The following is a 24622-nucleotide window of genomic DNA, read 5'->3' on the forward strand; positions in this document are numbered from 1 at the left end:
AATAAATAATTTTTATAAAACAAATCTTGTGTTTTTTGTCATTGGTAGAAAGAAAATTTTAAACTTTGGTAAAAAAGACTAAAGTTAATAAAAGACAAAGTAATAAATAAATTGAGACTCAATAAATTTAATAAAATAAATAAAAGTTAATAAAATAAAAAATTCTTTACCAAACAAAATTCTAGTAAATTTTTTTATTTTTTATGTTTTTCTATTGCTTTCTCATAGAGGAAAGATTGTAATTTTATTTTATGTTTACTTTTATTATTATTATAATATAAAAATTAACTTTCTATCGAAATTCCATTTTTTTTTTGTTACTAATTCGATTTTACGAAAAGTATAAAAAAAAATACATTTTCTGTTCTACAGTTTGCGAAAAAATAAAAAATACCAAATGGTGAATTGTCCCATTTTCTAAGCATTATTTTAATTAACTTTTCTTGAGTGGAAAAAGGAGACCGTACAAGAACAAACGTGATATCGATTTCACGTTTCTCTTGAGAATCTCATGTTACATATGGAGGGCAAAACTTTAAGTAAAGGTAGAACAGATAAAAAAAAAATTCATTCCTCAGACTTTTACTCAGTTTCATTTTATCCAACTTTGAGTTTACTTATAAGTCATTCTATTGCGATTTTTATTTCCGTCAAGTTTATAAATAAAATGTTTAGTCATAATGTGCATAAAAATACCGGAAAGAAAATGATCTGACAATTTTAATCGAACAGTTGTTAAATAATTAATCTACTTTTTTTCTCGTTAAATAAAATGTAATTAATTCTATACCTATCGGAACACGAGGATCTTTTTTAAAATGAGATTCTAAATTATTAAGAATTAATTAAAATTAAAAATTTGTTAAAATAAATTAAATTCATTATTTATTAAATTTGATTTAATTATTAATTAAATTAAATTTAATTCATTTAATTTAATTTAATTTGAATTTATTATTGAATTTAGTATTAAAAAAAATTGTGTTTAAAAAAATTTGTATTGTTTTTAAAATGACTTTTCAGTTCAATTGAATTAAAGAAAGAATTTAATTGTTTAAAATTTATAAATTCCTTGACTCGGAAGAAAAAATCAATTATATTTAAAGTTTTGCAATTCTATTATTATTTTGTATTAATTTTGTTTCAATTGAATATTCAAAATTTCATTTATTTTCCCATCTCGAAAATTATTTTGCATTAATTTTGTTTCAATTTAATATTTCAAATTTTATTTATTTTCTTATCTTCAAAAGTGAATTCAAATTTCTTTTTCTAAATAAAAAATTACAATAGTAAATAATAATTAAATTAATAATAATAATAATTAAATAGTAAATGAAAATACTATTTAAATAGTTTTTTTAGTATTCGATCAGTAAATAAATATTATTTATAATTAGTTACAAAAATAATTAAATAATATTGAAATACTATTTAAATATTTTGGTAATATTAATTTAATTAATAATATTAATAATAATAATTTAATTAAATTAATAATTAATTTGAATATTATTTAAGCAGTAAATAGATTTTGTAATTTAAAGAGAAAAGTCAGTGAAATGAGACTAAAGGAAACGTGTCTGTGTGTGAGTATTGAAGGATAAAACATGATATTGTTGGTTTGCTGTGATTCGCTTTGCACTACGCGCCGCCTACGACCGTTGATACTTTTTTCTACATTGGCACATTATAAGTTATCGCAGGTGTTGAGTATATGATTTCCTCTTTTTATAAAAAAATGAAAAAAATTCTGACGCGTGTGTTTTAAGTTTAATCAGTCAATAATTGCATATTAAAAATGTTTCTTTAAAAAAAAATGCGAAATTCCAGGAAAATTTCATCAAGTTTATCAATAACAGTTGCAAATTTTTAAAGTGCTTCAAAAATAAAAAAAAAGAAACAAGTAAGTGATAAAAATGAAAATATAAAATTGTGCTCGACTAGCAAAATTATTTCTCTTTTTGTTCTTTTTATTTCTATTTTTATTTTTCTGTTTGTTGCTTTTTTTCTTTCTTTTCTTTTTTTCTCTTTTCTTCCTACTTTTTATTTATTTTATTTTTCTTTTTAATAGATTTTGTCATTGATTGAAAAAATTTAATAGAAAAAATGTAAAGTATAATAATCATTTCCTCTAATAATAATGTTCATAATTTTTTTATTTTGAAATTTATTTCTAAACATTGTTTATCGGTTAGAATAGGAAAATTGATTTTTTCTCTTGTAATCTTTCCTTGTGAGGAAGTAGAGTATGTAACGTGACAAAAGTGAAAGGAAATATCTAACTGAAGCTCTCTTTAAAAAAAAACTTTGCGTTGTTTACAAAATTTTCATTTTGTTTCTTCTCTAAATTAAAAAAAAAAATGAAAAAAATTTCGAACTATTTTCCCTATTTTCCATATTTTCGTTTTTTTCATTTTAATTTCAATACACGCATAGAGAAAAATTTTTATTTAAATCAAATATAATTTATTTGAATTAAACGAGTATTTGTCACAGAGTCAATTAGATTATTTATTTGTTTAAATAGAAATTTTATTCGACATAAATAAAACTTTTATTTGAAACAAATACAATTTATTTGAACCAAACGAAATTTATTTGAAATAAATAAAAAGTCTAGTTGACTCTGTGACAAATATATCTTTTTTCTGGGTGTATTTTTCTTTAGCTTTGTTACGCCGTTGCGTCCTTTTTTTAAAATTAATTTAATTTTTTTCTAATTGTTAAAAATTTTTTATTAAAAAAATTTTTGAAATTGTCAAATTGAATTAAAAAATTGAATTAAAAGAATTTCACTTATTCTGTGAAATGAAATGAATTTAATGAAATATGTAGAATTAAATTTTCTAGAAAAAAGAAATAATTTACAAACGTAATTATTTTTACCTTGAGATTAAATTTGCTTCTGGTAGCTCGATTCGAAAATTCGATTTATTTACGACATGGTCTTTTTTGGAAGCCTTTTCTTTGGTTGTTAAACACCCCGTGTTTAATTTAGCATCAATCTTTGAATCTGAAACAAAAAAAGAAATCAGTATAATTGTTTTTTAAATTCAAAAAATGTTTTTCTTTTTAATTTTCTTTTAATTTAATTAATTAAATTTTTTTATTTTTGTTTCTACATTTAAAAACAAGGTTTAAAATTCAAAAATATTTTGATTATTAAATTTAAGGTTTAAATTAAAAAATATTTTGATTTTTAAATTTAAGGGCATGTTATTCAGTGTGACGTTTTTCCATAGTAAAGTACATGGGGCACGTGACCACTGAATAACATAACCTTAAGGTTTAAATTAAAAAAAAGAACACAAATTTTTTTTAGAGGGAATTGAATGAAATTTGAATTTTTTAAAAAAGAAATTTTACGTTTTAGGAAAGAAGAAATGTTTTGCTTAATTTCTAATTAGAAAAGGAGTATTTTTTTTATGAATTTCGATCTCTCTGGAATAAGAGAAGAAGATTTGAAAAAATGGATGAAGCTGGAGAACGAGTTCCTCTTGTCGATGGCAAAGTTACAATTGCAACCAGATATGCTTATGCTTTGGGACATATTTTCAATGATTTAGCAGCTGCCATGTGGTTTTCTTACACATTATTGTTTTTACAAAGAATTTCTCTTATTCAACCTGTGGTCGCTGGTTCATTACTATTATTAGGTTTGTATTAATTATAAAAAAAATAAAATTTCTATTAAACTGTATTTTGTCTTTTAATTATCAATTAATTTGTTTCGAATTTTTTCAAATTGCCCTTTTTCACAAAAATTAATTTATGCGTTTAAATTGCTTTCTTTTTCTTTCAGGACAAGTAATTGATGCTTTAATGACACCAGTTTTTGGTTATCTCGTTGACAATTATGCGAAGAAAAAAATTTGGCACGTAGTTGGATCGGTGATGGTGACACTTTCATTTCCCGTAATTTTTGGTAGTTTCGTGACAGTGGAATATCCAAAAACAATGATGACAGTCTATGTGATTAGTATAACGATTTTTCAAACTGGCTGGGCTGCTGTACAAATTTCACACTTGTCGATGATTCCCGCATTAACAATTTCTCCCATTGTACGAGCAGATTTAACAGCAATTCGGTAAAAATTAAATTTTTAATTTTTAATATTTTTTTAATTTAATAATTGTATAATTAATTTTATTTCAATTACTATTATTATAATTCAATTAAAACTATAGTAATAATTAGACCTAGTAATAATCGAATAGGTAATTTTAATTCAAGTGCTATTATCGTAATTTAATTATTACAATTTAAGGATAAGGAATTTTCATTTTTAGATATTCTGCACAAGTCGGTGCTGCTGTGATAGTATTCTTAGTCACATGGATAGTTTTGCCGACTAGTGAAGACTCTGCTGTGAGATTAGGAACTCAAGATGATTACAAATTTAGAGTGAGAGCAAAATTAATTAGCAAATTCTATTTTTAATCGTTTTTCTATTAATTTTCTTTCCAATTTAATTTTTTTACTTTTCTATAATCTATTTTTTCTTTTCTTTATTTATTTTTATATTGAAATTAGTTTATAAATTATTCAATACAATAATAAATATGCAACTCCAAAATATGTAGGAATAAAAAATTCATATCAAAATTATGAATGAAAATGAAATGTACTTTTTAAATTTCCACTTCTTTTTTCTCTAGGAATAATTATTATTCCTGGAGAAAAAAAAGTGGAAATTGAAAAGTACTAATTTAAGATTAAAAAATAAAAATAGTGATAAATTTTTGCTTACAGAATATTGTGCTGATATTGACGGTACTTGGAATAAGTGCGACAATTTTATTTCATATTTTTCTCAAGGCCCATTTATTGGAGGATGCAAATTCATCGAAATCGAATGTCGAAAATGTCTCGAGATTTCATGCGAGCCGAAGAATGGCGGGAACGAGTATTTTGCTGAGAGTTGCTCTTCTTTATGTTGCTAGTCGATTATTTCTCACATTAGCAACTGTCTATTTGCCTCTTTATATTGAAGAAACGTACGAAGGTGGAAAAGCTGCATTAGCCACTGTGCCTTTGGTTTCATATTTAGCATCTTTTGTGTCGTCGATATTTTTGAAATACATCAATCGCTCCTGCGGCTCCAAGGTATATTCCTCTTGATTCTAAAAAAGAGAAAAATATCAATTTTTTCTATAAATTACTATAAATTAATAACTAAATATCAATTTTGATTTAAATTATTAAAAATATCAATTTTTTTTCTAAATTACTCTGCTATAAATTAATAACTAAATTCACGGAAAAAATACAAAAATTGAAGAAAAATTCTTTTATTTTTGAATTAATAGACAATTTTCTTTTAGGCTTGCTATTTGATGGGAGCAATTACAGGAACTTTGGCGGCAATTGTAACTGAATTTGCAGGCGGAAGTACTGCAGTTATATATTCAGTTGCAATTTTAATTGGAGCCGGAAGTTCAATAACAATGGTTACAGCTTTAAGTGTAACAGCCGAACTTATTGGTTCGAGAACCGATAGAAGTGCCTTTGTTTACTCCGTGGTTACTTTTCTCGATAAAGTCGTTACCGGTCTTGTTGTTATTTTCATCGAACAATGGTAATTTATTTATTTATTTATTTACAAATGTCTCCGCAGCCAAAAGACCATAAAATTGACTGAGAATTGCAAAATTTAAGCAGAAAAAGTAATTTAATTAAAAGAAATTCAGTTAAAAAAAATTTAATAAAAAAAAATAAAATAAAATAAAAAAATAATTAATTTAAAAACATTCAATTAAAGAAGAATTTTATTTTTAAGAAAATTTAATTTCAAAATTGTAATTGAAAAATAATTAGATTAAAGAAAATTCAATTATAAAAATAATACAATTAAAAATAAATTGATTTAAAAAGAAATTAATTTCAAACACATTAATTAAATAAGAAATTTAATAAAGAAGAGTTTTATTCAAAGAAAATTGAATTAAAAAAACTTTACTCAAAGAAAATTCAATTAAAATGAATTTTATTAAAAACTTGTAATTAATAAAGATTAAATTAAAAAGATTCAATTAAAAAACAATAATTCAGTGAAAAGTAAGTCAATTAGAAAAAAAATTTAGAATTTTATTAAAGAAACTCAGGAAAATAATTTAATTAAGAATAAAAATTAATTCAAAAAATAAAGAAAACAATCGATTAAGAAAAAAAATTTAATTAAAAGAGAAATTTAGTGTAAAAAAATAATTTTATAAAATAAATTTAATTAAAAACTTGTAATTCAAACAAAATTGGATTAAAAAGATTTAATTAAAAATCAATAATTCAATGAAAAATAATTCAATTAGAAAAAAAAATTTAGAACTTTAATAAAAAAACTTAATTAAGAAAATACTTTAATTAAGAATGAAAGTTAATTAAAAAAATAATTAAAAAAACGATTAAAAAAATAATTTTTCTAATTAAAAGAGAAACTTTAATTTTAAAAAATGTAATTAAAAAATTATAATGAAAAAGTAAATTTAATTTATAAAAATTTAATAAGAAAATTGTAATTAAACAAATATTTTAATTAAAAGAGAAATTTAATTGAAAAAATATAATTTAATTAAAAGAAATTTAATTAATTATTAATTAAAATTAATTAAGAAAATAGTTTTGAATAATTTGATATAATTAATTAATTAGGTATAATGAAGAAATGTAACGATAACGAATTTAAGTAATGAAACAAAAGAAATTATGTAAATTATTTATCATCATTTGTATACAAGCAGAGATTTTTGCTTTTGAGAAATTAAAAAATTCATTTCTTTTCCAGGAGATGCCAGGAAAAAGAACTCTGTCCGAATTATAATCGAGACACTTTGTCGATAGTTTGTGCCTCGTCGATGCTTTTGGGAATGATGACCCTGGCGACTCTGACTCGTTGTTATTCATAGAAAAATAAATAGTTAACCTATAAAATTAATACTCTCTTAAAGAAAAAAAATTCCCTGTAATTATATTATATTTTACTTTTCAATGCAATTATTATTATGTAAATATTTTGTAAACTGTAAAATTAATACTAAAAAGTCTGATATATTTTAATCAGAAGACTGTATAAAAAAGGAAAAAAAGACAAAATGTTTTATAACGATTATAATAGATTTTTGTGCAATTTTTACATACTTTTAAAGATTTTTACTCATTTGCATTTTTAACCTTCTAATCAATCTATTTACCAAGAAAATATTATTTACCTCTCAATTCGAGATCAATACAGAATATTTTCATAAAGGGAAACCAGGGAAACCTTTTAGTAATAATCTTAAATTCAGAGATTTTTTTGTTAAAAAATGGCGAATGTGCGAAATTAAAAGAAAAGTAAACATTATAACCGCAAATTCCACAGATTATTAAAAAAATAATACATATTTCATCTCACCTATGATTAGAAGACTCTGGACCTCTTGGAAAATCCACTCCATGACTGGAAATTTGTTTATTTTTCACTAATTAATATGATTAATATCAATTGATAAACAAAGTGACGACCATTATTGAGAAAAAACTGGGAGAGGTAAAATTCGACCGTTAAAGATTCAATTTCCTGGAATTTGGCCTTCCGGAAATTTTAGGAGGGAAATGAAAGTGGGAGATAGTCAAATAAGAAACTATACAATGAATTAGTAGAATATTTGAAAAACCAATAAAAGTTCTATGAAAATAATTCGAGGACAACTATCAGAAATATCGAATTGAAAAGTTTTGGAAAAACTCGGAAATAATTAAGTAATTAATATAGAATATTGTAGAATATTAAAATATTCTTGCAATAAAGAAGAGAAATGATGACTAACGTTGTTGAGCTGAACTACCAATGGAAATAATTTGACCAGTAGAATCAACGTTTATTGGTTAATACCCTAAAGAGAGGTAAATTTAAAATTGATAACTAGATTTTTAAGAAAATGTTTAGAAAATATCACTGTAGATTGTAAATAAATTACTGTTTACTTTCGTTTGGTATTCTATTTTGTTTTTTTGTTATTTTATCCTTGGTTTTCATTTTTACTATAAGATATTTTGTTTTCAAGTTTTAAACACAGTTGCCTGGTTTTCTCACACGTTGGCAACTCTGCTCGGCAGGATGATTATTTTTTTTCCTGAAATTTGGCAGCAATTCATCAGTCACTTCACACTTATGTTCTTGGGTTTAAAATGGTTTTTTATGTATTGCATTGAGAAATAAAAGATAGTTTATAAGGTTTGTGAAAAGTTCCAAATTTACATTTTAGTGTTAAATATAACTTAAGTTTGTTACTAAATTGTAACAGTATTTTAGAAACGGATATTTAGTGTTTGACTGGTAAAATTTGATGTAAGTTTATACAAACATAACCTCTCAAGAGTTGTTCAAACGGTTTTTAAAACACAGTTTTTGATGTCAATGGGGTTAAAAAGCTTATATTAAAATCATGAAGGAGTTGGAGGATACTAACTGCGAGGTATGTAGAAAGTTCTTCTTTATCATTTTACAAGGATTCTTTTTAAAATTCAGAGAAATTTTCTCATCGAGAAAAAAACGCGTGCTAGGTTGGAATTTGTCGTACGCATTTCCCGCTCGTTTACAAAATTGTTTTCATTATTTGTTTAATTTTTAATCTAGTTGTATTATTTTGTGATTATTTGGAATTTATATAAGTTTATTTATTTATTGTTTATGCTAAATTGTTTGTAAATCGAATGAATTTTAGAGAAAAGTGTCTGTATTTTATATTTTTCGTTGACTATTAATTTTTGGAAATTAATGGAATATAATTCTTTTCGTTTTATGTTTCGTTTCTTGACGAGGGGGATAATTATTTTTCTTCTTTCCTTTTAGAATCGCAGAATTGTCGAGCTTCAATCGTCAATTTGGGATCGACTGGGTGCTGCATCAGAGGATGAGCAATCACCGGGCGATGGACAGAATGATGCATTTGTATCAATGAAACCGTTGGGTGGATTTTTAGATGGAGCGAATCATGCATGGTTAAGCCGTGGCAATCGTCTTATTGTAATAAATGCAAGAACTGGAGAAAGCGTTAGTTCATGGAACTTTAGATATCGAATAACTGCCGTCTCTCCATTTCCAACGCAGGCAGGACAACTTCCTTTGCTTTTAATTGGTCTCGATAATGACGCTCATAAATTGAAGGATTCTATTGGCATGCTTTGTGTCTTCAATTGCACAACTTCCCGTATTTTAAGAGTCATTCGAGTGAGTATTAAATTTTACAATTTTTCTATATATAGTTCTCATTCTAATTTTTATAACGTCACTAAAGTTTACAACGTTTACAGTCGACGATTGAAAGAAAGAAAATATTTTTCTCGACGAAGACAATAAATTGTATTGTATACAAATTTTTCTTACTCAAATTATTAATCAACTAATGCAAAATATTTTTCTATTCAAAAATATATAGAAAATTTTGATTGAAAAATTATTTTTTCTTCTAAATCGTTGATTTCAGATTTTTAACGTCGGCGAAAACGATAAGAAAGACAAAATAATTTTTCAATCAAAATTTTTTATATAAAATTGACTTGAAAAAATTGCTGCTTTATTTACTCAAAAAGAAAATTATGTGTAACGAAATTAAAAATTAATTAAAAATTAAAAAATGAGAAATGGTAAAAAATATTTAATAGTAAAATAGAATAATAACAAAATGTTTCGCAGGTGCCATGTGGTGTAGAACAAATTTGTGTGATATGTGGAGGAACCGAGTGGGAAGAATTATGTGATCAGAAAGTAGCAACAATTTTTGGAAGTAATTCAGGGATAGCGTGTGTGGCTTTACGAAATTTTGATTATCTTATAATTGATCTTCAACGATCGTTGTGGGACACTGTGAGTCCTTATCTCGTCACAGATGAATTGTCTCCATATGAGATTGAACTTCCCAATACTAAAGGTTCTTCCTCTTCGTCGAGACGTTCTTGTAATAAAGAGAAACATACAGCCTGCAGTTTAATTAATAGTCGTAAGTATTTCTTTTTTCTTCTCTACAAATTTGCAGGAATCACAGTTATTTTTCATGTGAAATTAGACGAAAAAGGGGTATTTTAATTTTTAAAAAGAGGATTTAGTTAGAAAAAGGGGAATTAGGGAAAAAGGGGGAATTAGTTTAAAAAAAGGGAAATTATTAAATTAAGTAAAAATTTATTGTATTATGACGTATAAAATTTATTTTAGAGAATTTAAAATTTATTTTGAATACTTTTTACTCTTTTTCAAAATAGAAATTTTTAATAAACTCTTTTTAGTCTTATTTTATTAGTCTTATTTTTTTATTATTTTTTTCTCTTAATTATTGAAATTTTGTTATCTTTTTCCTTAGTCTGTAATTTTTTCTAAATTGTAAATCAAAATTTATGTTGCAACTCTACTTTTGTTTTAAAATTCCAAGAATTTTACTATATTCGAAGTAATTTACAGTGAAAAATTAGCAAAATTTACTGCAGACTTGATAAAAATTCCTCTAAAAATATAGTTAAATTTACTATTCAAAATTATTATTTCTAGAATAACTTTTCCTATTTCCGAAGAAAATTTTTTATAAAAATTAAATAAAATTTACTTCAGAAATAGTAAAATTTACTTCTGGAAATAATGAATTTTAACTGGTTAATTGTACTACGTTCGAGGAAAATTTGATAATTTTTATACGCAAAAATTAACATTGAAAATAGTAAAATTTACTATTAAAAATCATTACTTACAGAGTAAATTTTATAATATTTAAATTTTTTTCGAAAGTAGTGGAGAAAAATATTTATTTTCTATAAATGCCACAAAAATTCTTATTGTTTGTTTTCTTTGAAAATACTAAAAACCTTCAAATGCTCTTGAATTTTTTTTATCTTATAAATTTTCAAAAATAAAAAGCATTTTGTATAATTTTGCATAAAGAAATTGAATTTTTGTAAATTTATGTAATTGAATTCTCTTGAATAATTGCCTGAAAATTATGAACTTAATTTAGGCAATAGTTAATTTAAAGAAGAATTTCGTCTGAATATTCTTGAAAATAATTGAATTTTAAATAAGTTTCAGCAGCAATTTTTAGAAATAATTTAATTTTTGAAGGTTTCGAATTAAAATTTGTAAAATTTGAATTTTTTACCTTTTTATTAAATATTCTAAAGAACTTGGTTCTTTAAAGAAGTTTAGTTCAAAATTTTTTAATTATTTGGATTTTTGAATATATTTAATTAAAAACTTTCAAAAAATCCTCATTTTATATTATTGAATTGATGGTAATTAAATTTTTGACGAATTTCAATTCATTAAAAAAGAATTGATTTTGAGAAGAATTTTAGTTTAAAATTCTTGAAAATAATTGAATTTTGGAGAAGTTAAAGTAACAATTTTTTGAAATATTGAAACTTGAAAAGATTTCAATTACAAACTTTTGAATATTTCAATTTCAATTGAATTCAATTAAATTTAAACATTTAAATACTTATTTTCAAACACTTTAATATCACACTAAAATTATAAATCCAAACAAAATAACAGCACAATAATCTAAATTTTATATTTTTAAAAATTGTATTACAAGCTGATAGAGATTTCAAACAGATTGTATCTTATTTGATAAATTGTAAAAGTTACACTTTATAATTTTTAGCCTTGTATAAAAAAATTTATAAGTCTTAAAACGTTGAGATAATAATATAAAAAAATTTTTTATTTTTAAGACTCAAATGTTTTTCAAAGTTGCAAAAAAAAATTTTTCTTTTGTTCAATTTACATTGTCTAAGTTTTTTAAAAAAACCATGAAAGTGGGAGAAAATAAACGATTTTACGTGTTTCGGGGAATTAATTTAATAAGATGAAAACTGTGATCCAGAAATTACATTCAATTTTTCCATATGAATTCTTTTTGATTATTTTTCTTTTTTTTCCAGGAATTGATAAATATTTAGGTTTCAATCGTGAGACGTTTGAATTGATGAATCTCCCCGAGGAGAAATTGACAACGTCGTTGATAAATTCAAAGAAAATAGGATGCCTGATTGCTGGTTGCCTGGGAAGAGTCATCCTTTGGCAAAGTGATGGTACAGTTGGTTGGATAAGTCCCCAATTCGATGAGAATATGTCAGTGAGTCATTTGGCACTAATTGAGCCAGCCGACGATCCAAGACCATTTTACTATCTCTGGATAACATGTGAGGACGATTCAGGAATAGCGGCACCCGTTCTAAGAATGTACGCGATGCTTTTTGAGAAGAAAACATCAGACAATGAAATTAGTTTCAAACTCGAGAGTGATCCAAGTTTAAAATTTGAAATTGAACTCGATGAGGGCGATAAGATAAGTTGTTTATTGCCAGTCGAGAGGGAGAATACGATTGATCGTGGTGAGGAGAGTTTGCTATTAATTGGCACGAATAGTAGAATGTTACTTTTTGATTTAAATCAATGGTATAGGGAGCAAATGCCATTGACGGCTTCGGAATGCTCGAATCAGAATAGTATATTGGCGAGTTATAGAACTGGAAGTGAGGTGGCGATGAATTCGATGAGGGATTTGATTGTTAGTACCATATACGTTCCGGCGTCGATTAAGGAGTTTGTGAATAGTGGACCGAATGCTTTGGAGGAATTGTTCTTTCCGAATTCGTTGTCTTTCGAGTGGATCGAATTGTCGGCGGGGAGAATAAGTTTCTGGTTGACACGCGGCGTTCAGGCGGATTTGTTAAGGAAGATTGTGACTACGGGACCGGTTTCACTTATCCAGCCGATTGAGATATTTCACAGGTGTATCAATGCGGGACTCGTTCCTTTTAATACGGAATTTTCGTTTAATAGCGATCATAATGGACAGAGGGAGATGTTGCTTTCGTTGTGCCTCGAGCAAGGTTGGACTAATTTTTTGGTTAAGTGTGCAAAGGAATGGTCGGACGGCAGTGCTTCGTATTTGTTTCCGGCTTTTTTACGCTGGAGCGTTCAACGTGGGACGTCGATAAAAATCTATGCCGATCAACTCAGTGTGGCACTCTTCGATCAGTCGGGAACAAACATTGGCGAGTCGGAGGCAAAAGTTTTGCGCTTCTGTTGTCAACAACTTGAGTCCTTGTCGATTGTGGTCAATAAATTGAATGGGGATTCAGTGGATTTTATTATGCAACAGAGAGCCTTGAAGAGAGTTGCGAATTATTTTCAAATTCTGGTTTGGTTTTACGACGTTGGTTTATTGCCAGAAACATTAGAGAATGATGAGAGTGATTCTAGAATTCCGTATGCTTATCAGAGTATAATGGGATTGTATAGAGAGAAAAGGGAGAAATTGAGTGCGAAGAGGAATAATAGAGAGGAGGAGAATCTTTTTATCGATAATTTGATAAATCGAGAGTGTTCTTCGTTGAGATCGCAGTGGGAGAGAGAAGGTGCCGAGGTTGGATCTGTCGGTTCGTATCCACCTCCTTCCTTGCAGTCTCTACTTCGCAGTTATTTGTCCGATTGTCACCAGGACGAACTCGTCGATCTGGAGCACAAACACCAGATTACTTACTATTTTCTCCTCGACCTAGCGATGACTTTAAACGATTCTAGCACAAGGAAAAATCAACTTGTCAAATATCCAGCGGCCTTCAAACTTAGTCCAAGTCTCATCAAACTTGTCCAGGCATTTTGGCTCCTTGATCATGAGGATTATCAAGGCTTTCTAGACATTATCATCGGACAATCGATTCTTGAATCCGATATCAAAGATTGGCACCATCAACTAGTGATTAAGAATCTAATGCACGACAATCAGCATAAATTAGCTTTGATATATTTACGAGTGCGAAAACCACCATTAATGACCCTCGAGGAGCAGGAGACGGTAATTAGCCTCTCTGTCGAATATGGTTTAGTTCAATCAGCCTTTCACTGTCGACCCTCTTCACACTATTCTCAATTGCTGATGAGATTCTTCCGAGCTTGTAAAAATTACGGAAAACTATCGGAAATTCTACACTTGGCTTTGGACAAAGAGGAGGAAGACGCGTTCGTCAGATTTCTCGAAGAGGACAAAAGCGAGGAAACAAAGCTCCTCTACTACCTCCAACGTTCCCGTTTTCCAGAAGCAAGCACAATTTCCTCGAGTTCACGTTTTGGTATTCACTTACAAAAACCCGTTTCCTTGAACATGTTCCAAGCTTACAATGGAACTCTCCCTGAAATTACGAGACGATTCACTAGCAATCAGTTGAAAAAGAACGACCAAATGGACCTCGATGTTAGATATCCAAGACCAATGTCCCACGCGAGGAGTTATAACAAATTACACGAAATTTACGACACCGTGGTCAGAAAAGCGAAAGAGACTTTCAATCGCAGTGAGAGAACGCAAATTCCCTTCGTCAGTGCCCCTTGCATGTCATTGAAGTCACACCCCACGAGCACCGAAGTAAATTGTGTTCAATTCATGCAAAAGAAGAAATATCCGGTGAAACGAACCATTCATCAAGTCCAAGCTGGTGAAACTCTCGAATCGAGTGAAACGAAACGAATCAAACTTTCCGATCAATCACAAAGATCACTCCAAGATCAGAAAAGAAAGAAGAGTTTGGGAAAAATAAACGATAAATCGATTTTAGGCATTGAGAATCTATTCAGTACACCTTTAGTCAAGTGCAAGGGAAAATTCACAAATCCAGTGAGTACTCCTCTTGAGACACCACATTCCATTCTTAAGATACGACAACTAATTAGACACTCCGGTTCACCGTCTCTCAATATCTCACCCGATTTGACATTAACAGAGCCAATAAGCGAGAAGAAACCGAGACAAATTCGTTTTAGTGTCAGCCAAATACATGACGAAAGTTTTCAATCCGAACTCTCGAGTAGCAAACTAAGAGATGATTCAAAGGAAGTGATCGATGAGGAACCGTCAGAAGTAAGCGAAGAACATTTCTTCAGTCCAAATGTAAGCGCAAGATCGGAGGAGAGTTCAATTCTATCGGATACGAGCATTAGTTTCGCTGGACCAAGACCAAGACCCAGTTTACAGAGACGTAGCGTTAATTTATCAATGAACGATTCTAGGAGAAATTCATCTAAAACCGCCAGTCCATCACGTTCTTTAATTTCAACAAAAGACGTTTCTGTCTCGCCAACGAATTCTGATTTCAACGTCAGTACACGAAGTTCAAGAACTAGAAATCCACTGTTGTCATCAATTTACTCATCGTCAGTGTTATCCGATTTGAGTTATGATGAAAGTTTCAAAGCTCAAGAGCAGAATAATTCGAGAGATGAAAAAACGAGTCGCATTTCGAAATCAATGTCCTTCACCTGTGTCGTGAAAACAGTTGTCGAGAAAATGGAAATTGTCGACGAGAAAGAGAGTGAAGAATTAAATGACACTGTGGTTGAGGAAGTGAGTAATGAGGACATCGATGATCAACTAGGACTGGAATTTGATTTGAGTCGTAAAATAAGTCAAGTAATTGACAAAACAATTGAAATCGATTCCGATGATTCGAGCGTTGTGAGTGAAAAATCCCCAAGAGAAACGGAATTTAATGGTGAGATTCATGCAGAGAAATTAATAATTGAAGAAAGTGGTAAAATTGACGGAATTCATGAGGATACGAACAGAAATATTCTTCCTGAAGGTGCTCCTCATTCAATGACGGAATTGGACGGTGAGAGTTCGGACGAATTGGAAATGTTGCCATTGAAGGACGAGGAGGATGAAGTTTTCGAAAGTTTGTCAAATTCGATCAACACTGATGTTCATTCGCCGAGGAATGTTGAGGAAAGAATGGATTTCTCAAAAGATATCACCGATGATGATGATGAAGAGGACGACGAGGAAGATGATAAAGAGGATGATAAAGATTCAACAGAAGACGATGAAGAAAATGAGAAAGAAGATGTTGAAGAATATAATAAAGACGATAATAAAGAAGATACAGAAGATGATAAAGAAGATAACGAAAATAAGGAAAATGATGACAAAGATGATGAGAACGAGCAATCGATCGTGATCCTCGACGAAAAATTATCGGACGAAGAGAAAATTGTCGATAGTTTAGAGAAAACTCGTAATAATACTTCGATTAGTGAAAATTTATCGAATCAAGAAGTAGTGGAGGAAAAAGTTGTTTCATTACCAAAACGAAGAGTTTCTCTCCGGAATACACCGATCCGAGAGACAAGAGCAACGAGAGCTTCATCTTTAGCAAAAGAAAACGTAATCGTCGAAAATTCATCCATTCATTCCACCGAAGTGCAAATTCGTGAAACGAGATCACAAAAAACTAAAAATACTAGTCAAATTGAAAAAACACAAAGTCCACCTCAAGTTAAAGAGGATAAATCGAAAAGAATCAAGAAGGATTCACCTGTGGCGAAAATCTCCAAAATCAAAGAATCTGAAGAAAAAATAAAATTGGTTGAAAAAGATACGACAGTGGAGAGTGTATCAACACCCAGACGATCGAGAAGAGCATCATCGGTTTCGAAAATTCAAGTTGAAAAATTACCAGACGAAGTGGAGAGAAGAGTGGTTCGATCTAAAACACCCCCGAGGGATGGGAAAACCGAGGATGAAAGTGAGAAACGAAGTCGAGCGAAACGTGGTAGTTCGCTCGTTAAAGAAATATTGTCATCCACCGTTGAATTAGGAACGAAACGTGGAGGACGAAAAATCTCATCGGAATCAGAGGTTTCAGTTCAGGAAGTCACTCCGAAACGTGGTCGTCCGAAGAAAATTCAAGAAACAGAAGTCGAGGAGAAAAAAGAGGAGGAAACGTCGCGAACCTTGAGGAGAAATACAAGAAGAGCGGCGTCTGTACAAAGGGAACTCTCAACTTTAGAATCAACAGTTCCTGTTGACTCTAAAATCGAGGAGACAATTGTCGAACCAGTCGAAATCGACACCACCGAAACAAAGAGAAGTAAGTTTCAATTCAACTTATTAAGAATTCACTCATTACTTTCAAATTTTTTGATAAATACTTTACAAGAATTTAATGATTTTTAGTACATTAATTTAAAAAATTGTTATATTTAAAAAGTTAGAAAGCAAAAAATCAAACTTCAAACTGCGAACAGATTACTGAAATAGAACGATTATGAATATAAATTTTTACTTTCCAGACACGAGATCAAGACGAGCAAATTCTGTATCAAAGGAAGTTCCATTACCGCGTCTAACTAGAGGCACGTCCCTATCGAAGGAAATCCCAATCGAAACACAAGAACCAGTAAGACAAACTCGAAGAAGAGGAAATTCGGTACCAAAGGAAATCTCATTAGTTCCATCGACTTCAAAATCAAAACGTTCCGCGAACGTTTCGAAAGAAACAGAAGAGTCATCAATGCAGGAGAGTGAAGAAATAATCATTCCGGTGATTAAAAAACGTAATCGTTGTCCATCGGTTCAATCGATTCCAGAGGAAGTTGAGGAAATTTTGAATATTCCGACGAGGAGTAAATCGTCGAGATCGAGACGTGCGGTGAGTGTTGATTTACCAGTTGAGCCTAAGCGTTATACGCGTAGTAGTCGTTTAAAGGAGACAACAATAGTCGAGGATGTTATTCAAGAGGAGAGTAGAGTTGAGGAACAAATGAGATCGAGTCCTCCTCCGGTTGTTAGACAAAATACAAGAAGAAAAAGAGCAGCCTCTGAGACAATTGCCAATGAGAAAGAAAAAGAAGAAGTTGTCGTCGTCGCCGCCGCCAAGACTAGTGTTGATAAATCGAGAAGAGGGAGAAAAGTTTCACAAAAAAGTGACGATGTTGGCGATGAATTTTCCTTCTCGCCGCCAGAACAAACTTCACCTCCTAAGGATAAAAAAGGTATTTGCTTTTCTTAAAATATATTTTCTTTCTGTAATTTTTGTATGTAATGGAAAAAATTGCAATTTTTAGAATCATATTATTGTTATATTTTGTAAATCAAAATTCAAATGTTCCTAAAGATTCGAATGATCAAATGAGCGACAATGAAATCAGAGAAGAATAAAATCTCATTTTTGTGGCAACTCTGATTTATATTTATTATTTTATAAATAAATTCATTATTAATTTTCTACTTTATAATCATAAAAATTAAATTTAAAATTCAAAAATAATTGATGAAATTAGAACCCCAAAAAAAAAAATCGTAAAAAATGATTTTTAATTCGTTTTTTCTTTTCTAATTTCAGGAATAAGTCAAGTACATAATTTTGTTTTTTCACCACCGCATACCAGATCGAAACAAACAAGCCAGCCTCGTAGGTAATTAATTTATTAAAGAAAAAAAATCGTTACTTTTCTATTTTACTTTGGAGAAAAATGGTGCTGGCATTAATAAAATTATTGTTCGTAAAAAGCACTAAATTTTCATTAACCATTTCCCAAAGTTTACTTCTTTAAATTTAAGGCAACTAATTCAAAAACAAAATTAAAATATTCAATTACGGTTTATTAGTGAAAAATTGAATTATTTTTTTTACAAATTCAATTTTTGTTTAATTTATCTATTTACAAGTTAAATTTTTTTATTTATTTACAAATTCAATTCTATTATTTATTTACGAATTCAACTACATTATTTACGAATTCAATTACGTTATTTATTTACAAATTCCATTATAAAAAATTTTTTTCTAATAGTGAATAATAAAATTTATTTATTTTTAATTTTACTAATTATGAAAATATTTTTGTTCTTTTTTTTAGTTAGATCTTCCACGAAACAAATTCTTGAGCACGTAATTTTTTTCAAATAGTTTTTTTTTATTCTCTCTTGAATTCTTCTTTTCACTAGGTAGAAATATTTCTACCAAATAATGTATTATTTCTGCTATCACCAGATATAAAAGTTTCATTCCGAGACAAGAGGAAAATGAAGAAGAATTCTTGACAACGATTGGGACTGAAAAAATAAAAGAGGACGAGCAAGATAATTCAGATGAGATTAATACGAGAAATCCTCTCTTAAGGTTTGTCCCCTCAAAATTCACTACTAGAAAAACCTTTACTTTGGATATTAAGAAAAAAGGAAATAAGTAAAATAATTTGAATATAAAATTTTTTTCGTTTGCAAAATTTTCAATTGACGGAATTCTTTCTTTTGGAGGAAAGAATTATTTTCAATGTGTTATCTAAATTTCCGATTAAAGAAAAATTATTTTTAATGTGCATTAACTAAATTTACGATTTAGAAAAATTAAGTTTATAATTTAAAAGAAAAATACATTAAATATTCGATTTTCGAAAATATTTAGCAGAAAAAATTATTTTTAATGTGCATTAACTAAATTTACGATTTAGAAAAATTAAGTTTATAATTTAAAAGAAAAATACACTAAATATTCGAATTTCGAAAATATTTATCAGAAAAAATTATTTATAATTCTGCATTAACTAAATTTGCGATTTTGAAAAATTAAATTTATAATTTAAAAGAAAAATACATTAAATATTCGATTTTCGAAAATATTCAGCAGAAAAAATTATTTTAATTCTGCATTAACTAAATTTGCGATTTAAAAAAATGAAATATTGTTTAGAAAAAATTAATTGATTTTTTAAAATATTCAAAAAGGAGAAAATTTAATTTCTTATTACAAAAATAATAAAAACGAAATTAAAAATCAAATAAAAGAATTTGACAATTTTTACAGTATAAATAATAAAAATAAAGTTTTTCTACGTTATAATTAATTTTCATTTTATATATTCAAATTTTGATTTAAAATAATTTCCAATTTTTTTCAATTCTGATAAAAATTCGTTTGTTTAATTAAAAACATTTAATGGTTGTTTTACTTGTCAATGAAACAATGCTTGTAATATACGGATGTAAATAATTTATTTTCTATGCTGATGTATAGCTATATTAGTACAATAAATGTGTAAGAAAATTGATAATGAATCACCAAGTCTCCAATCACCGTAGAGTAATACATTGATTTTTTTTTCTTTTATTTTTTTTCTTAAGAACTTACTTAAGCTCTATATTTTAATGTTTATATTATGTATACAAACATTATTTTGGAAAAAGGCTGGCACGCAAAAATTTGCGCAAGGCACAATTATAAATGATTATAAATCAGTGCAGTCATTTATTTTTTGTTTTTTTACTTTTTGATACAAAGAAAAGCCTTACAATAGTAAAGCTCTTTTTTAAAAATCTCTTTACGTTTCTAATTTACGAATATTTCCACATGAAGGTCTAAGAGATTCAATGGCAAAAACTTGAATACAATTACAATGGCAAAATAATAATTAGATAAAATTTGTATTCTTTGATACAAAAAAAAATTAATAGTTACAAGACAATTAATTTTTTTATAGAAACTAGTCATGAGACTATTAATTAATTTTTTCAGTTAAATAACTCTTTTTTTAATCCGAAAAAATAGACCTTCAAAGGGATATTTTTCGCGGTTTTGAAGTCTAAGCGTGAATACTGTGTTAAATATTGTAATAACTTACAAATTGTTATACAATAAAATTCCAATAAAAAATGGAAAGGCATTTTCAAGTCGATAACGGCGACAATAATTAATTATGGCGCTAATTATATCGCGCTTTCTTTTTCCTTCTTTTTTCTTGTTTTTTTTTCTTTTCGTTATTTGGTACAAATAATATTCTACTAATCAAGTGATCTCGGTTTAAAAAGACAGCCAGATAAAAATTTTTAATTCTTTGGCAGTTATAATTTTATCGCCGCTTTTGTTAATACAATCGAGTCACACAAATACTTTTATTTGCTCTTATTAAATACAGAGATAGAGAGAGAAAGGCTTATATTTTATTTTTATTGTAAAAGATTCATTTTTTGAGATTCACATGATTTTTTTTTTTTTACTAGAAAATAAATTTTTTTTCCATATAAAAAATATTTTACGTCAAAAATTAAAAGAAAATTGACGTAAAATATTGAATTTTTTTTTAATGATTGTAAAATGTTATACAATTTTTAAATAATTAGAAAAATAAAAATAAACGGTATATTAAAATTTTGTAAAAGAAAATAGGGAAACAAGTTCTTCTTTAATAATTCTTATAAAATATTCTTTATGTACCTTGTGACAAAAAGGCACTGTTTACTTTGCAAAAGCACAAAGTATTTTTAATTTCATTGAACACTATGGCAACAATCTCTTTTTTTAAAAATCTTTTTCAGTTCAATTTCTTTTTTTTTTTTTTTTTGTAACATTTTGTGTTGAAAGAAAAACAGTGAGTATATTAAACTTAATTATAAAAATAGATTTAAGGATGAACAGGCCTCGGATCGACTTTAAGGAGCAAAAAAAGTAGCTTTATTAAAAATATATAAAATATTTCCCTAATTTTTACTATTTGAAACATTTTGAAATTTTATTATTTACAAAAATTACAACAGTAATTCTATCAAAATTCAATTATTTTCTAGAATTTTCAGCTCAACTCTTTTTCTTTAAATCAATTATTTTCAAGAATTTTTAACTCAACTCTTTTTCTCTAAATCTATTATTTTCTAGAATTTTTAATTAAAATTCTTCTCTAAATCAATTTTAATTATTTAAATACATTACAATTTTTGAGAATTCAGTCATTTTCATAATTTGCTAACAAAATTCTTCGAAATTTTCTTTTTTAAAATTGTAATTTCAATTATATTCAAAAAAAATTTACCAAAGAATTGTAATTATTTAAAAATTTTGATTTGAATATTTTTCATTAAAATTTTTAAGAATTCAATTATTTTCATAATTTGCTATCAAAATTCTACGAAATTTCCTTTTTTGAAATTTCAATTTCAATTATATTCAAAATAAAAATTTATAAAAGAATTGCAATTATTTAAAAATTTAGATTTGAATATTTTTCATTAAAATTTTTTTGAGAATTCAATTATTTTCAAAGTTTGCTATTAAAATTCTTTGAAACTTGATTTTCTAAGAAATTTAAATTTAATCTATTGTCAGTTATACCAAAAAATGTTATTTTATTGACAATATTTCAGAAAAGGGGAAAAAGTCATAAGTCGAAAAAAGACACTTTTTTTGCAAATAGTCGAAAAAAGTCCAAAAAATCATCCGAGGCCTGGGATAAGTTAAAGTCGTGTCAGATTTTTTTTCTTTGAAGTTCGATGACAAAAAGTTAACTCTTAAATCTCCGAATATCAAAAGAATTCTCGCTTTCGGCAAGTGTGGATCGAATTTGAGAAATTTTCTTTCTTAATAAAATAAAATAAAAAATAACTTCTCGTCCTTAGGAAAATAAGGAAAGAAGATTCTTTTTAAACAAATTTTAACCTCTTTTTTTTACTTACTGTTGCTTACAACCATCTTTAACTCGTCGCTTTTGTTTCTCCTCATGAGTTTGAGGCGATGATTGAATTTGATTACGCCTTTGACCTTGAATTGGCATGTAACATGGAACATCGTCGATCATTATTTCCTGTGTTGGTGTGGGCAGTGTAAAAACAGGACTGACAGTATTACTCGAAGTAGTTGAAGAATTTCTGTGTTGTCCTCCATTGTACGTGGGATCAATCATAGCAGCGACGTTCGCCACTTGAGGAATTTCTTCCTCTGGATCGTCGAGAACTAGAATTTCCTCTGGATCGGTATCGGGATACTGTTGATAATTATTCTTAGCACGAGTTTTCATTTTTTCTGGATTCACCTTTTGAATTGACAAGTCCAGCTTGTCGGGTCTTTGTACTTTTTCGAGACTATTGTTATGTTCCTCGATATGTGTTGATGGCTGTTGTTGTTGATCCTGTTGTAATTGTTGTTGTCGTTCGAGTTTCTTTTGTTTAGCACGCTCACGAGCACGTCTGGCTTTTGCTCGCTCTTTATCCTGTAGCATTCGTGCAAGTTCCGCGTCCTGAGCTTCGATTGCCATTTTTTGATCGAGGAGATATTGACTATTTACCGGTCCATCCTGGGAATCAATTGCTCGCTCCTCTTCCTCTTGTTGCAATTTTCTCGCTAATTCCTAATTGAAAAATTTAATTTACAATTTAGAAAAATAGATAAATTAAATTGAACATTAAAATTGATAAATTAAATGTAAAATTTAAATTGATGAATTAAATTTAACATTAAAATTGATAAATTAAATGTAACATTTAAATTGATGAATTAAATTTAACATTAAAATTGGTAAATTTAGACAATTTACCTTTAGAATGCTGGCGATTGTTAGAAGTAAATTAAATTGTTGAAAAATTGATTATGAAACTTACTTGATCTTTTTCTTCCTGAATTCGACGTTGAATTTCACGTTCGGCTTCCATTTGTGCGACCTCATCGTCCATTCGAAGTTGTAGCCTCATTCGTTCGCGAAGTTCACGATCCTTTTGTTGTTCCTCTCGTTCAAGGGTGAGAGCTATCTGTCTTGCAACCACAGCATCTTTTTCCTCTCTATAATTTAAAAAAAAATGAATAAATAATTTTTCCACACTCTACTACAGGGTTGCCACCAAAATTTAATTTTGTTTTCCCTGATTTCCAGACAAACTTTTGACTTTTATTTTTATTTTCCCATAGGACTTAAAATTCTTCAAAATATTCAAATTCAAATCTTTTTAAAATACAACAACCTTAAAGAAATAAATTTTCAACTAACTGTTGCTGAACCTTCGAGTGATAACGTATCGCCTCTAATTCCTGCTCGACTCGAGCTTTCGGCAAATCTTCTCTAACCTGCGCATTCCGACTTTTGTTTCCAGTATAATGTTCCTTAACTAGAATTCAAATACAAAAAGAAATCAAATTTAGTTACAAATTAAATCAAATCATATTCAAAATTTACTCAAATTGAAAAAATTCTCGATTTACTAGCAATGAAAAAATTTTTTTTTATAATAATACACGGAAATTTAAAATAAAAATAAGGAGTTTGAAAGTTTAATTACAAGAGAAAGAGAGCAACGATCATTAAACCCATTTAACTCGGTTATTCTCTCCCTGAGTCACAATACGATATGGAATATAAAAGAGAACCGAGAGACCACTATAATTTATTCCACATACTTGTTTGTGTTTTTTTCTCACGGTTACAGCTGACGTTAGTCGATTGGAATTTATTCTCGTTAAAAAGAAATATGTGCCGAAATGTCAATTTATACGAAAATATAATTATAATTTATTTGGAATAAAAAATAAAACATACTTTCTTCGTCTTGGAGACGATAGGCAAGAGCTCCGTCTTCATGCACCAACCATTCACGACAAACTGCAATATTTGTTTTTTTTTAAAGAATATATATTATATCGAGAGAAAATATGAAAGGACTTGAGTGACAGATACAAGTACTACTACGAGTACTATATTAAAAATGAGGAAAAAAAAAGTCTTGACATACCTTCATTTACTCTGCCAGCTTTTGGCATTGTATCTGAACTGAGCACTGACTTTGCCATATTTTATTCAGCGATTGTTAATTATGTAATTATTTAAATTAACTTCGAGGAATAGGACTTTTACTTTTACGGAGTCATTTACAACTTTTATCCTTATGGAATGTTATGATTTCCTCGGATCCTTGCCTCTCTTGTTGTTTCTCTCAGACGCCATCTTAAATACCATTTGTAACTTTTTTAACCTCTGTCGGTAAAATTGCTATTGGGATTTTTCACATTATCAACCGAGCGCTAAAAGAAAATTTCAAATTTAACCGTTGCTCC

The 24622-nt window shown here is 28.0% G+C and overlaps 3 protein-coding genes across 7 annotated transcripts; 2 read left to right on the forward strand and 1 right to left on the reverse strand.

The window, feature by feature from the left end:
- Window positions 1-601: 601 nt before the first annotated feature.
- LOC122507170 (major facilitator superfamily domain-containing protein 12-like) lies at window positions 602-7137 on the forward strand. Of its 4 annotated transcripts, none has more exons than XM_043619747.1 (8): window positions 602-774; window positions 1525-1906; window positions 3377-3659; window positions 3806-4091; window positions 4294-4408; window positions 4757-5110; window positions 5329-5582; window positions 6786-7137. In XM_043619747.1, the coding sequence occupies exons 3-8, from the start codon at window positions 3473-3475 to the stop codon at window positions 6904-6906; spliced, it is 1317 nt and encodes a 438-aa protein (XP_043475682.1). In that variant the 5' UTR covers window positions 602-774; window positions 1525-1906; window positions 3377-3472; the 3' UTR covers window positions 6907-7137. The 4 variants fall into 4 exon arrangements, with proteins under 4 accessions (XP_043475682.1, XP_043475683.1, XP_043475685.1 ...); XM_043619748.1 differs by having other exon boundaries at window positions 1548-1906; XM_043619750.1 differs by having other exon boundaries at window positions 1548-1589.
- Window positions 7138-8137: 1000 nt separating this feature from the next.
- On the forward strand, window positions 8138-19128 carry LOC122507172 (protein ELYS). 2 transcript variants are annotated; one of them, XM_043619752.1, is made up of 7 exons: window positions 8138-8457; window positions 8835-9212; window positions 9678-9981; window positions 11912-16900; window positions 17103-17804; window positions 18155-18227; window positions 18806-19128. In XM_043619752.1, exons 1-7 carry the CDS (start codon window positions 8428-8430, stop codon window positions 19002-19004), a joined length of 6675 nt encoding a protein of 2224 aa, XP_043475687.1. In that variant the 5' UTR covers window positions 8138-8427; the 3' UTR covers window positions 19005-19128. The 2 variants fall into 2 exon arrangements, with proteins under 2 accessions (XP_043475687.1, XP_043475688.1); XM_043619753.1 differs by having other exon boundaries at window positions 18672-18868.
- A 2772-nt stretch (window positions 19129-21900) lies between these two features.
- LOC122507176 (coiled-coil domain-containing protein 50) lies at window positions 21901-24528 on the reverse strand. The gene is made up of 5 exons (XM_043619757.1): window positions 24301-24528; window positions 24108-24170; window positions 23562-23679; window positions 23179-23356; window positions 21901-22928 (listed from the first exon to the last, which is right to left on the reverse strand). The coding sequence occupies exons 1-5, from the start codon at window positions 24356-24358 to the stop codon at window positions 22254-22256; spliced, it is 1092 nt and encodes a 363-aa protein (XP_043475692.1). The 5' UTR covers window positions 24359-24528; the 3' UTR covers window positions 21901-22253.
- Window positions 24529-24622: the final 94 nt, after the last annotated feature.

Source organism: Leptopilina heterotoma, unplaced genomic scaffold, assembly GCF_015476425.1.
Source record: "Leptopilina heterotoma isolate Lh14 unplaced genomic scaffold, ASM1547642v1 Lhet_45, whole genome shotgun sequence".
NCBI classification, from domain to species: domain Eukaryota; kingdom Metazoa; phylum Arthropoda; class Insecta; order Hymenoptera; family Figitidae; genus Leptopilina; species Leptopilina heterotoma.